Source organism: Salarias fasciatus, chromosome 18, assembly GCF_902148845.1.
Source record: "Salarias fasciatus chromosome 18, fSalaFa1.1, whole genome shotgun sequence".
Classification (NCBI taxonomy): Eukaryota; Metazoa; Chordata; class Actinopteri; order Blenniiformes; family Blenniidae; genus Salarias; species Salarias fasciatus.
The window spans coordinates 19,610,241-19,624,598 of NC_043762.1; the positions used below are offsets into that span (position 1 = coordinate 19,610,241).

The 14,358-nt window shown below is 42.8% G+C and overlaps 2 protein-coding genes across 2 annotated transcripts; both read right to left on the minus strand.

Annotated features, from left to right (window-relative positions):
• Positions 1–2,431: 2,431 nt before the first annotated feature.
• On the minus strand, positions 2,432–4,959 carry LOC115405507 (kelch-like protein 40a). Its single transcript, XM_030115105.1, is given in 6 exon segments — positions 2,432–2,585; positions 2,788–2,973; positions 3,281–3,388; positions 3,518–3,678; positions 3,765–4,033; positions 4,036–4,959. Coding segments are annotated over 6 exon segments (1,725 nt in total). The 5' UTR covers positions 4,883–4,959.
• Positions 4,960–7,085: 2,126 nt separating this feature from the next.
• Positions 7,086–13,956, minus strand: LOC115406063 (protein-cysteine N-palmitoyltransferase HHAT-like protein). Its single transcript, XM_030115954.1, is given in 14 exon segments — positions 7,086–7,890; positions 7,998–8,139; positions 8,519–8,720; positions 8,798–8,833; positions 8,926–9,070; positions 9,181–9,352; positions 9,464–9,673; positions 9,951–10,113; positions 10,115–10,143; positions 10,367–10,387; positions 11,483–11,596; positions 11,707–11,774; positions 13,000–13,127; positions 13,580–13,956. Coding segments are annotated over 14 exon segments (1,707 nt in total). The 5' UTR covers positions 13,714–13,956; the 3' UTR covers positions 7,086–7,747.
• Between the last annotated feature and the right edge of the window lie 402 nt (positions 13,957–14,358).

Here is a 14,358-nt window from a genome sequence, read left to right on the forward strand (position 1 = left end):
ACGTTTAGCTGGGTTCGAGGCCCACTGTGGCGCCATAAGCAAGGCCCTTAACCCTGAATCGCGTCAGAATTACATAACCTGGGGTGGTGACCCCACAAGGGACCCGCCGAAAGATATACAAAAATAATATTTCAACGGTAGGTTAAGGACACATGACATCTGCTTTAACCAAGTCCTGAATGAAACTGCATTCACAGCAGCAGCAACGGTTGTGGAAAGTCCCACTCCTCGGACGGGAGGATTCACATGACGACAAGAAACAGCAAAACAATCCACAAAAAAAGAAAGAATGCTGTATACACTCCACATTATGTATCACTGCTGTGTTTTGTAGGTGGAAAGTTGTAGGCTTAAGCTATTAAAATCAGTTTTTTCATCTTAACTATGATAAAATGAGTTGTTGCTATAGAATGCATCACATCATTTAGAAGCACTATTCTTTATTTGGATGTCCAAAATCTGATTTTTCAGTGAAATCAGATTGGCTCTCAGAGTTTGATTTTGATCCGGTTTATTTTAGAAGTTAAAACTCTCACACTGTCCAGTTAATCGTGAAAAGGCTACTAAGCTTAAACTTAGAAAACTCTAAATGTGAACTTTTACATCTAAAGTGCCAAGAATAGTCAGCAGGAGATTTCTTTTTTTTAATTTGTGAAATATGCCGACGCTTAAACTTTAAGTCTCATATCAGAACTGGATCAAAATAACATTTTTGCCAAAGATGGCATGGATATAGCAAAATAACTTAAAAATGAGAACATTTAAAATGCCAAACATTATAGAGTGTCATCCTCATCTTTGGTTCCACGTCATCAAACTAGAAGTGTTGTCTGCACACTATTTGTCTTCTTTAATTTTACCTTAAATCATGACTGATGGTGAAAAATGTTTTCAAACATTTCCATAAAGGCGGGTTTTGGTGCGTTCTTGCGTGTGATATTCATGTTGGAATCTGTCTTCAGTTCTCTTCTCCTTGTTGTGCCAGTGTGTGTAAAACCGAAACTGAAGTCAAACTCATGAGAAGTACCTCAGACCACATGTCACACACAGCTCTTACTGTACATATTGTTAGGATGCAAATATGGATCCAGACATATTTTATTACGTGTTTTGTGGTGATACTTTCAGTGCTCAGGTGTCAACTGGAAACCTATGTTTACATTCAAGGCTGCGTTCCTCTTCTCGTGGTATTTGCATCACGTCAACGTGAAGTTGACAGAGTCTTTCGTATTTGTTGCCATGTAAATGTGTCGTTCTGTACAGTGTGTGGAGTGACGTGTTCAGATGTCGTCAAACAACATGTCAAGTGAAGACAATAAAAAAAAACATTTGCACTGTGAGTACGGCTCTAATAAAGTCTCTTTTCGATCTATGAAGCACGTCACCAAAAGTATCAAACATCCATGATCGTATTTGTTCTGTTTCAAATACAACATTACAGGTAATAGCTGCGTGTGAATAATATAACAAAAATAGAAGTACAAAGTGGAGTTTTTATTTCTTTAACTTAGATATCTGATTTCTCTAACTTTTGCTTGAACATGCTTTTGTCTCCCCCTGCTGTGAAATATGAATTGAACTTCTTTCTACTTAACAGAAGCTAAATACAGCTTTCTTACTGAAACATCATGCCATAAGTTCACAATCACTTCCTTTAATTACAATGCAACAATATTATCTCTTGATAAAGGAACTTCAGCTACAACTTGGTGAAACGCAGAGTGTGAGACGCACTGGAAGGACGGTGGCTCCCTCCGCATAGCTGATCTCACGCAGAATCCGGCCAGCTCGTCTCCACCTCATCATATCTGTTGGAATAAATGTCCTTTTGCTCTGGGTACCATCAAATCCCTTAATATTTAAAAAAAAAAAAAAATCTATATACGTAATGTGAATGATGTACATTTTTTTAAATAATTCAGTTCACCACACAAAATATGAATTCAAGATAGAAGTCTTTAAAATTTGTTCAAGGATATGCACATTTTTATTATTTTTATTTCCTTATTTCAGCAAATGCAGCACTGTGTGTGGGTGTGTGTGTGTGGTGTGTGTGTGTGGTGTGGTGTGTGGTGTGTGTGTGTGTGTGGTGTGTGTGTGTGTGTATGTGTGTGCGTTCTTGTATTTCTATCCTTGTCGGGGCCAAATGTCCCCACAAGGATAGCAAAACGTGGAACGACGTGCCTTGTGGGGACCTTTTTCGGTCCTAAGTAGGAGAAACAGTGTTTTCTGACCATGTTGTTGTTACTGAAAAAAGTAAAAGTGCAAAAAACATTTATTTAGGGTTAGGCTTTGTTGTGGTGTGGTTGGGGTTAGGGTTAGGTAGGGTTAGGGTTGTGGCCTAGACATGAAGGGAGTCAATGGACGGTCCCCACAAGGATAGAAATACAAGACTGAGCGTGTGTGTGTGTGAAATGTGTGTAACGCTCCCTCACCTCCAGATGTCGGTCATCTCTGTTGGCACGGGTTCCTCACTGGTTTCACTGGGCATCATGGCAAAACCCCCCACCGCGTACAGAAAGCCCCCCATTGAGATCAGGTTGAGAGAACTGCGATCCTGAGGAAACTCTGTGAACTCAGACCATCTGGACACACACACACCACACACACACACACAAAGGAAAAACAATGGTGTGATCCTCACACCAGCACAGCGAGTAGCGTTTTATGATCTAATGATGTGCCGCTGCTCACACTCAGTGAGTCATCTCACTACTGCGGACGGATGCTTCACCTCATAACGAGAACATAAAGTGGGCCATATAAAAAAACGAACAGCTGTCTCACTTGTTGGTGGCGATGTCGTACACCTCCGCGGAGCTGGTGAGGCCCGAGTCCGTCACTCCCGTCACCACATAGATTTGGTCATTGTGGACGGCGACGCCAAACAGAGAGCGGGCTGTGCTCAGAGGAGCCAGGTCCTTCCACTCAAACTTAGTGGGGTCGTAGACGCACACTCGTCTCATGCATTTCCTGTACACAAACAAATGATTGGAATTATGACTGTAGTTTATAATGATTTTCAACCCATATATTTTTTTTTCTTTGAAACATGCTAGACATTATGCTCCTTTGCTGCTTATTAGGTTAAACTTGTCTCCTGTGAATCACACAACTTCAGGCAAGTCTGATTTTATCTCATGATACCTTAAAAGACCGTACACAGTGAACTGTACCCTGCTGGCGTTCAGTGAGGAAAGTCAAACAAATGCAGCAACTGGCTGAAGAAAGCAACCTCGGTGTGTAACGAAATGGTGAAATATGAGTTATCAGCGCTTACTTGCTTTCAGACTTTCCTCCAATCACGTAGACGAGGCCTTTGTGTGACACGGTTCCATGGCTGTACACTACGTAGGGCAGAGGGTCAGACTCTCCCCATTTGAATGACCTGTGTGCAAAGAAAAAGGTGTATCATCAGAAAGTGACTAACTGTTAAAGATAAACCTGCATGTACTGTCATTCAACACACCAATAAAGAAGACAACAAGAGTGTGCACAACGGGAAAAGGAATCTTACTGTCTGTCATAGATCATGACGGAGTCCAGCACATGCTCTCCTTCCTTCAGTTCCTTTCCTCCAACAACAAATATGGAGTTTTCAGCTTCTGTCAGGCCGAACAGACAGCGAGGGTTGGGCTGTGAGGGCATCCCTAACCACTCTGAGCTTACTGGGTCAAACTATGGAGAAAAAGTATGTGTGAGAAATAAAATATGTCAGAGATCAATCTGTAAACCGAACTGCTGACAACCGATGGTAAAGTTACCTGTAGGAAGTAAGAACTGAACGGCTCGTCTTTGTTGTCTTCGTTGTACAGAAGTCCTCCAACGACAAACACCTGGTTCTGCGACGTCACCAGGCTGCAGTGGTTTTTCGGGATTTCTGTGGATTCTGACACCACGAAGCACTCGTTCCCTACCGGCTCATAGGCCACAGTCCCTGTGTTGCTGATCATTAGTATCAGGTCCGTCTCAAACATCCCAAAGCGAGGGTTGTTGTTGAGGATACCTGGTAGGTATCCCTCCTCCTCCTCCTCTCCTCACCCCCCTCTCCCCCCGTCGCCCTGTCGCTCTCCAGTTTCTTTGGTTTGGGCAGCCGGCCTCTGTGAGCATCTTTGACCAGATCCAGATCCTTCTTCAGCTCCTGGCTGAACCGGATGAACTGATGGCGCTCCACTTTGTCTTTGAAGTACTCCAAAGGTATGAGTCTGAAACGGACGCAGTGCAGCAGCTCTGGAAGGTCCTTGACCCGGTTGGTCTCGTCATGCTTCACCCACTCCATCAGGGATTCAAACACCAGCTCCTCCCTTTCGACGTTCAGAGAGTCTGAGGTGATGATCATGGCGAGTTCGCTGGCGCCCAGCTGGAGAAAGTCCTGGTCTCTGACGACCACCTGGTAGCGCTCACAGATGAACTCCTTGGCCGTCAGAACGAGCCGGGGGCAATCGAGGAGCAGCCCGAGCCTGAAGATTGCCAGGCAGTTGCCCAGCACCAGCTTCTCCTGGAGATAGGACACACACACAGAGAAGATCGACGGGATCTGGTACATGTTCGCAACCATGAATATGTCCTGGACGTTCTGCTCTGTCAGATTAATGTCGGACGTGTACAAGTAGCGCAGGATCATCCCCATGACGCCAGGCTCCACGTCTTTGAGGACGATCTCCCTCTTTTTGCTCTCCTCCAGGTCGGACAGGAACATGGCCTTGAAGAAAGGGCTGCTGGCTGCCAGCACCAGGCGATGGCAGGGAAACTCCTTGTCCTGGATTTTGAGGACGCAGTCCACAAACTTATCATTCTCCAAAAGGTCACACAGTCCATCCTGAAGCAGGGTCTGCTGGTACATCCGCGGCTGCTCCGCCGGATCTATGGTCATGGCAGCCATTTTGTTCTGGTGCCTTGTGCCGGTTGGGTTTCGTGGGTTTCCCTTCTTACTCCAGACCGGAGAGCCGGACTGCCAGCGTTCACAGGAAGGCTCAATTGCGACGGGCGCTCTTCACGGGTTGGTTGTCTGGCGGGAGCAGCTGTCCGTGGCTGTCAGGCACTGCCTAAGTCAGGGTATTTATAGGAGAGATCGTCACAAAGCTGAGGAATCCATGATGGGGGCTGTTAAATCCGGCAGAACAGCTCACCAGAGCTGAGGCCGATCGCTGTGATATCACACCACAAGTCACTGTTTGGTCTTATTGCAATGTTGACTTTGAGCCTGAATGTGTCCACTATCATGGAACCGTCACGGCGCTATCAGTGGAGCACACACTCTGTAAAGACACCGGCATTTCAGAGGAACCAACATCTTATATAATAAACTTCTTCTGTTACCTGTCCGAGGCAGGTTCCAGGAAAACTCAAAAACACTTCAAGAAATATGTAATCAATTTCCAAAAATATTTTAAGAACACACTTAGAGCATGTATATATGTAAATTAACTTAATCCATAAAGTTATTTTTCCCTCCATGAAAATCCCCAAAGACTGTTTCACTTTGTAAGAAAAACACATTAAAGCCAGACTTGAAAAAGAATAAACGGGACATTGAAATACAAATTGTTATGATACAATTGAAACATGAGTTTCGGATTAAATGATCAACAATTGATCATAAAGTAAGTAAAGTTACTTGTAGAATTTCTTGCATTTCTTTTTAGTTCTTCCTTTATTGTCTAAATCATCTCCTCAAGATGCTGGCCTCCTCTGACAGAACACATCCTCATGTGTGGAAAATTATACAATTTCAACCATGTTGTATAATCGTTATATTTTATGTTTAATATTTTGTTAACTTTTGTGAAAAAAAAGTTAAACAAGACTTAGGCTATGCAACAAACAAGATTATGTACCTTTATGACTGCTCGTGCTGTATGTCTGTGACATTGGTTATAATTTAAACGTCCCAAGTGGTGAACAAGACTGACACCTGTTGGTCGAAATGAGGAGCCAAAGCCAGAAATGTTGCACTGGACACTTGAAGAGAGCTGCAACCATTTGTTCTGATCGAATGATAAAAAAAAAACTTAAATACTTTTTTTGAGATGAGAGCTAAATTTCAGGTTTACTTACAAACAAATATATTTTATTTTTCAGGTATTGTCTTTCACCTAAATTTGTTTCCACTGATACCAGTAATACATAATAGATGATAATGTGCAAATTTTTTAAGTTTTGCAAGAATAATGTATATCTTCTAAAAAAAAAAAAAAAAGTACATGCTATTTATTTATTTATTTATTTATTTAGGATCAATAGTTGTCACAATTGTGACATCGACTCTTTGTGGAGTCCAGAAAAGTCACACATTCACTACATAACACACAATGGATGATGGAGGTAATGGACACACACACTAATGGACGCCTCACACACAACATAATTGAAAAAAAGTTGTCTAAACTGTCTAAATTTTACAGGAGCATTGCCTGATGCACATCAGTCCTATCTGATCAACCAACCAGTTGTAGTTTTACACTGTCAGATTGCAGTTTCCCATGAAGCCAGAACTGACATGGAACCTCTACTTTTCAATACAACCCAGACTTATGTCCAACAAGGCTTCAAAACAACTACAGATGGCAAAAGTGCTGTACTCAGAATTAAAAAGTCACACACAAACTCAGCATCTCACACGGCGGAGAAGATGCTGTATTTCAGAATTTGTTTTTGTGAAAGACAGATATAGACAGTTGGACCGTCTGGTGAGCAGCAGCAGATGATTCCACAGAGTAGAAACAGCAGCTTATTCATCCACTCTGCTTCCATCTAGTGTTCATTACAACAAACTCACGACTGGTGTGTCACTCTTGGTTGAATCAAAACTTTATTCAAGTCAAACATTTGAATTAAACCCATTTGAAGGGAAAATACAGTCTGTGAGGAGTTTTGTTCCTGTCTAACGCTCAGAGAACAGACAGCAGGTTTTGATGACAGGCAGGATAAGCCTCTATATTCCCCGCTGAGCCTTCTGCCTTTCTTTGTAAATCGTGACTGAGGGCAGAGACAAGATGTGGTCAAATGCCACAGCTACAGTAATCTCCCAGTGGTTCAGAGGTGAAGAAAGGCTCTCTGTACAGCTCTCTGTGACTCAACTACATTCAGATAATTCGACATTCTCAGCGATCACATACATTGTTTAGCTTTGTGACAGTACAGCAACTTCAGAACATGAGAATCAGCTGCAAGCTATGTGGAGCATCTCCACAGCACCCTGTGTGTTTTCTTTATTGCACTCCATCTGTAGTTCCCCGGCATCAGTAACGCTTTCCATATGATCAGAAATTGTGAAGATTGACTATTGTTGGTAAACTTAAGACAGTTTTACTAAAACTAAATTAAAAAAAAATAAAAACAATAAAGAATGTCCTGATTTGAGAAAATCAAAAAGTGAACAAGGATACAAGCACTTCAAACAAAGTTTTGGTACTTGAACAATAATGTGAATTCCTATAGATACTGTGGTTTTGTGTCATCATTCGGTTGGCAGGCGAATTATATGGTAAACAATCTTTTCTTCAGATGTTTGGACAAATACAAAAATGCACCATCGGTGAGTTTGTGCCAAACCACGTGGCGATTATCTACAGCAAGTGCACTTAAGGACATTTCACAGTTCAATACATTGCTTCGCCTCCGTGAACACGATATGAGCTGACCGGCTGTTTCGGTCCGGTTCTGTTACGGTTCTCAAGGCCGAGGATGGAACCATGTGTGGGCCTGCTGAACGTGATCTCTGTGAAACTCGGGTTTTTCTGCCTCGTTATTCCGCTTTCTCCTTTCCGTCGTCGACTGGCTTCACGGGCTCAGGCTCCTGCAGGAGGGCCTGCTGCCGCTCCCTCTCCTTCACCAGCTGCACGCCGCAGTAGGTCACAAGCAACACAGAGAGGGTGGACAGCGGGAAACCTGGAGGCGGGAGAAGGGAGACAGAAAGAAACAGCCTACGTGTGATAAAAGCAAAAAGAGAAGGCTTGAAAAAAAAAAAAACATTCATTAGTTTCTTTCCTACTCACCTTTGACAATCAGTCTCCTGGCCACCATCTTGGCAAACTCCAAGCTGTTCAGGGAGAGAACATTGTAGAGGACAATGGCCCAGAAGTTGGCAGCGTTGAACACGCCACGGATCCTGCGTGACATGGCTTCACCCATCGCTCCCTGGAGACAGAGAACACAGAGGGACACTCAGCAATAACAAAACACATGCTGGGAAAAAAATAAATAGATTTTCCTTCAGGCGAGATTTTGTCTTTGATAGTGATTTTGACCGTCACTTTTTCTGAACTGACTTTAACATTTAAAACTGTAGTTTGGACAAGAGAGATACGGGAATTTGAAATTATATCGTAGCCACTGACAGTATATAACACTTATAGTGTTTGAATCTATTAACAAGATAAAATGAAAGAGTTAATCATACATATTGTAATATCTGAGATCATACATACATATTAGAAAAAAGTACATTATCTTGCAGAAGAGTGCTATGAATCTTCAGAAATCAATATAATCAGCAGGAGCAATCAACAATCCTCACCTCTATGGTGGAAAACGGTGGGAGGGAGAAGAGCTTGGCCACCCACAGCTCAAAGTTGAGGCCGAAGCAGTTGAAAAAGGACCAGAGATAAACCAAGTCGCATGGGCCCAGCCACAAGGTGGTGACGGCGAAAGTGCAGATGGTTGCCAGAAGTTCTCTGAAGATTTTGGTGTGATCCTCACCGATGTAGTCGTACACATACCTGCAAAGTTTCAACTCAGATTTAACACGATGAACGCTCAAGATCCTTCTGCTTTGCATGGAAGTGCGTGCACTCACTTGCACAGCCAGTCATTGATGCCTCTGTCGAAGTGCCTGAAGGGGAAATGTTTCATTGTAAACGAGCGTTTGCAGCTATAGGGCTTAACTGTGATGCTTTAAGCTGAAATTGTGGTCGTCACACGTACGTCTCAGCAAAGACGTAGAGCATGGTGATGCATTTGGGAGGCTGAGGAGGGTCCAGGTGGTCCAGCGTGGCCACGGTGTTGATGACCCCGAACATCACAGCAGCTTTCACCCAGTCATACACCAGGTTGGAATAGGCCAGTCCAGCTGCGGAGCACGAGAAGAAGCGTGTATTTTCGTGAAAATGCTTGCATTAGCATACATAAATAAAAAGAAGAAAAGAACAGGAGGAAAGAAGTAAAATTTGCTTCACTTACCGAGACACCAGTCGGAGAGCTTGGTTACCAGCTTCATGTCGGTTGGGATTGTCAAGATGTAGAGATAGTGGAAGAAGACATCCACGATGAGAATGATGCCCAGATGCAACAAGGCTTTGGTGGTGATGTTCCACATCTCTCTCTCCCTACGGGTCAGCTGAGTGTTGTTCGCCTGTGAAATGAAAACTTTTAGCCGGTGTGTGGAAAACCTCAGCATGCCATGCATTAGTTGAAATCATACTTTATAGGACTTTTTGTCCACACTTTGCGTTTTAGCCCTCACCTGTGCATGATATAGATCGAAGGTCATGATAGGTCCAAAGAAGAAGAACGGGAGGTAGAAATTGTATCTCAGCAGGTCAGAAAACGTGTAGTTGCCGTCCTTCTTCTCACAGTTTTCCAGACCGAAACTCATGCAGCGCATGATGGTGAAGCCACATCCTCCATAGAACAAGATGTCTTGGAGGTCAAAGGAACCCGTCACTAAGGCTTCCTGCAGGGGTCGGAGTTAAATGAGCCTGCTGCATCACTGATGCAAAGATGGAGAACAATAACAGTTCGTGCTAATTCCTAACAAAAAATTTGTATTTTACTGTGTTTCTACTGCTTTTTAACACATTATCCGCTGACTGTACATGGATTGGTTCCTGTTTTTAGTTTGTAATATTTACAGGAAACAAGGTAGGTGTGAGATTACGTTCCAGCAGCTCATTGAAAATCAGGCCATCAAGCAGCCATTTCTGAAACTGAAGCTGGAGCCGGCCACTCACCTGCCAGGAGTTATAGGGCTCCAGCTTGATGGAGGCGAGTGTACCCAGGCCTGCCGCGAAGCACAACCACTTCTTTTTCACCAGAGCGACGCTATAGAGGATGATGCAGTGAGACAGAAGCAACGCCATGTAGGTCCAGCCCATCGTGACCAAGACGGCCACCGCCATATACACCAAAGATCAAGGATCTGTGCTGTGGGTAAAAAGAAGCCCGCATCAGTGTCACGCTAGCTTTTGTTACATGACTCAAAATGTATGCTACACATACATGAAGAGTGGTTTCAGTGTTATATGTACAAAACTGACATGGTTTAAGGATGGAATGATTAAATCATGAAGAAAAAAAAATAAACAGTCGACTTAGCAATGAAACACGGGATGAATATTAAAAAAAAGTCTGAGTTTATTAATGTTACCTTACATCCATCTATACCAATCTTCATTGTAAGCATGAAACAAGACAGAAAACATGTTTAAAACATAATGAACTGTTTTAAATATGCCAACATTTTCACAGATAACAGTCACACAGAAGACTAAATCTCAGTAAAGCTCTAGTTCCAGTTCATGCTCGTGCATCAGTATGTTAGTTACACCTTGGGGTATAAACAAGCTGCATGTTTGATTTATTAGAACTTCATTTCATTCAACAGGATTTAATACTATTCATATCAGCACAATATTAAAATGCATTTAATGTGCTTGAATCAAAAGAAATGCTTGTTGCTATTGACAGGTGTGGCACATACGGATATATGCATACATGTACAAAAATATATGAAACAGACATGGACAACTGGTCCCCCCCAACACTTAGCAGCAGATGAATTCATTCCTAACAGCTAATAGATTATTGATTTCACGTGTGACGGAGGGATGATGGTCATTCTAAGCTCATTTGAACCATCGATCAGTTGAAATTACTCCATTATAGTTCCTGTGGAAGATATATTAGATTCCAATTTGGCCCTTTTATAGTAACATTGTTATTTTGTTGCTGCTCTCAATGGTCGCAGTTGCCCATCGCTGGATAAACAAACAGCAGAATAAACAGCACAAAAAGCAAGGAATTTTCTTTATTTGAAGATGATTTTTTTTGGAGCAATATACCTTGGCATCAGAAATGATTTGTTGGGAAAAAAATGAAAATTTCCTTTTACAATGATATAAATTGTAAGGACCATGCAGTTGTGAGTTGCACATATAAAGAAAAACCCCTGACAAATCCTCTCTGATAGTGCCCAAAACTTATTCTACTGTTATTGACTCTTGCTTTGAGCTTCTGGTGTTATGATCATTTCTCTCAATGCCAGAACTGTGAATACTTTGATGACAACTAATGCCATTCCTTACTTTTTTTGCAATTGTTTTACAAACAAAAGACATGCAGTTATATCTGAATGATTTCCCATAAAATTCAGTTGACACTCTCTCACTCTCTCTCTCTCTCTCTCTCTCTCTCTCTCTCCTCTCTCACACACACACACACACCACACACACACACACACACACACACACATACATACACGCACCTTTGGCGCTACAATGGTAAAAATCTTGGCAAAGATGACATGACCGGTGAGAGCAAAAAGGATATGATTGCGGAATGTAGAGAACCACATGGCCCATTCGAAGTCCGCAACATCCTGCAGCAGAGGGAGGAAAAGCATCGCTGATGTATGGCTATCACTTATTTATGGCTTCGCTGCAGCTTTGTGGAGGATTCTGTCATGCAGACGATCTTTGAGGAACTCACCATTTTCCTGCCAAAGTAATGCCATCCTGGTTTTACACTTTCCTTGAAGGCCTTTCTGTTTACATGGTCTGGAAACAATAATGATTAAAACAAACAGAATTAGAACATGATGAGGTGTTTTTCCTAGATAAAACAAATTTGGCTCAATTTGCACCCGTTTTTTTTTTTTTTTTTAAAGATAATCTTTTAAATCTACTGTAAGAAAAGGACTGACAGGTCGGTCACATTTGGAGCAGCTTTAGTTTAATTGTTGGATTATTTGCATCATTACATTTGGGTGTGAGAGCTGATTTGATAACAAAATATTACATAATGCTCTCACTGTGGCACTTTCATTTTTTTAGGCTGCTATCTGGTCTTGTGGTCATGGACTTTTTGCATGAGATTAGTTTACTTGTTAAGCCTGTTATTAAATATATTAACACAAAAAAAAAAATCATTTTGATAATCTGTCAAGATAAATAGAGTGGAAGTGTTGGGATGTTCAGAGTAGCAAATTTCATTTTTCAGCAGCTCCTCCAGCGTTGCCTTATTACACTAATGGCCACGAAAAAGGATATAAAAATGTGAGGGTCAGTGAGGGAAAGCCTCTTACTTCTGGGAACGCAGCCAGACTTCTATTAGCAGGATATATTGTCACTGCCGACTGGAGTTTTTCAATGTCCGCAGCCATAAATGAACATTTCAAGAGACAGAGAATGAGCTCTGGGAAGAAAAGCGTGTGAGGATGAGGCGCTGACTGACAGCAGGACTGTGGCTTCTCAATCTGACACTGCAGCCTGTGACAGGCAGCACCAGCCACCGGATCACACTCAGCCTGTTCAACTTAGCATGAGGTGACAACTTCCAGCGATATATGGCTGAAATTTTACTTTTGTTTACTCTTTTTAACAGAATAGAGAGTTGTTAGGTAGTTGGGTGATTGTATCTCCACTGCAGTAATTAGAAAATAAGTGGACCATCTAGAAATTCTCCTCGTATTAATAGGATTATGCAAAAAATCCCTCAGGGAACATGATCTCTTTATTATCTCATGAATCAACTTCATTCTACATTAATTTAAGGTAACTAGAGCACCTTTACTGTTGAAGTCCATCCTTTTATGTCCTGTATTTATTAATAAATCAACATCTCGACAGTTTGACAGTAATGTGTGACTTCTTCTCAGTTTGGGTTTGACCTGACAGGATTCAACAAATATGGATTCAACAAGCCGCCACTGTGTTGTTGAAAGTCTCTGAGTTACGTGTGCGTACAGTATGTTGGATATCTCTGGACATGTCGTCCACTCACCACTCGAAGCTTCAAATATCCAACTGCCTGCCCATATCAAGGCCAGGCCGAGTACGGCTGTGTAGAGATACAGCTCATATCTGGGGAGGGCAGCCTTGATCCCCATGGCGAATCTGTGTACTGGAAGCCTGACGGGTGGAAAATGAATGAGCCACACAATATTAGAGCTGAGGGAAGGCAAACAGCCTGAACACACACATTAAAAATAGATGGATTCAAACTCACAAACAAAAGTATGAGGTGCCTCAAGATCTGCTAAGTGAAATATCGGGGTGTAAACATCCACATATGGAGAGTTTTGAAGGTGAATGTCAAATCTAAGATACCGAGAACAAATTTTAGAGCTCATGCCCTGTGTAATGTCCAGGGATCGGATAAAATATTCAGCAAAATGCATCTAAAAGAACAGTAAAGCAATGCTGTGTGCCAACAAACACTGGCACACGTTCTTCATGTTCAGTGGTGTTTTAACGAGCTGACATTTTATCAATAAGCTCTAAAGATCCACAGGCCAGTGACTTAAATAGGACTGCAGAGCTCTGGCTCTGTGGAATCAGCACCGTCAGCTGCGCAACCTTACCTCTCCTTCCTATTATAGCCGCTGCAGTTGGTGCGCCGTGCGGCGGCAGCTGCAGTGCTATGCGATCTGAGAGGCGCGGGGGACTCGCTCCACACAATAATTAGCTCTGGCTGGAATGACCAAGAATGGTGCATGCAAAGGAGAAATCAGATGGACTGTCCGGGTTACCAAGGCACCTGCGCCCGGCTGTGTGTGTGTGTGTGTGTGTAGAGTGCGCCAGGTTCATGTGGCGCACTTTGAGCTGAAGTTAAAGGAGTTGGAGTGTTGAGTGCCAAGATGTAACCATGGCTGTGTGGGACCCCAGCAAAGCGCCCTGCATACAAATCCAGGTTTACTGTTTCACTGCTCCATGCACACAAAACACACGGGCTTCTGCGGAGTTTTTTTTTTTTCCTTTTTTCTTTTTTCTTGTTTACTTACTTATAATTCCACCATAAAATACCTGTTTTCACTAACCTTGTCTGCGCCTCGCGCTGTCAAGACGACGGCAGCCGCGTTTAACAGCCCGGATCCTCAGAATAATAAAGAGACGGGAGGAAAGCGGGGTGGCCGGCTAATTCATTCGCCTTGAAGGGGCTCGCCTCTGCCTGCGATCACACCAGCCTCGGCCAGTCAGGATGTTGCGGACTCAACGAAAGGAGAAAGAGGAGGAGGGGGATATATTTATCTTCCAGCGCGGCTCCGCAGTGAGGGGTGGTCCACTGCACGCCGAGCGCATCGGAGCCGCTGCGCGCACAAAACACGCTGCGATCAATGAACACTGGGATCATATTCACACA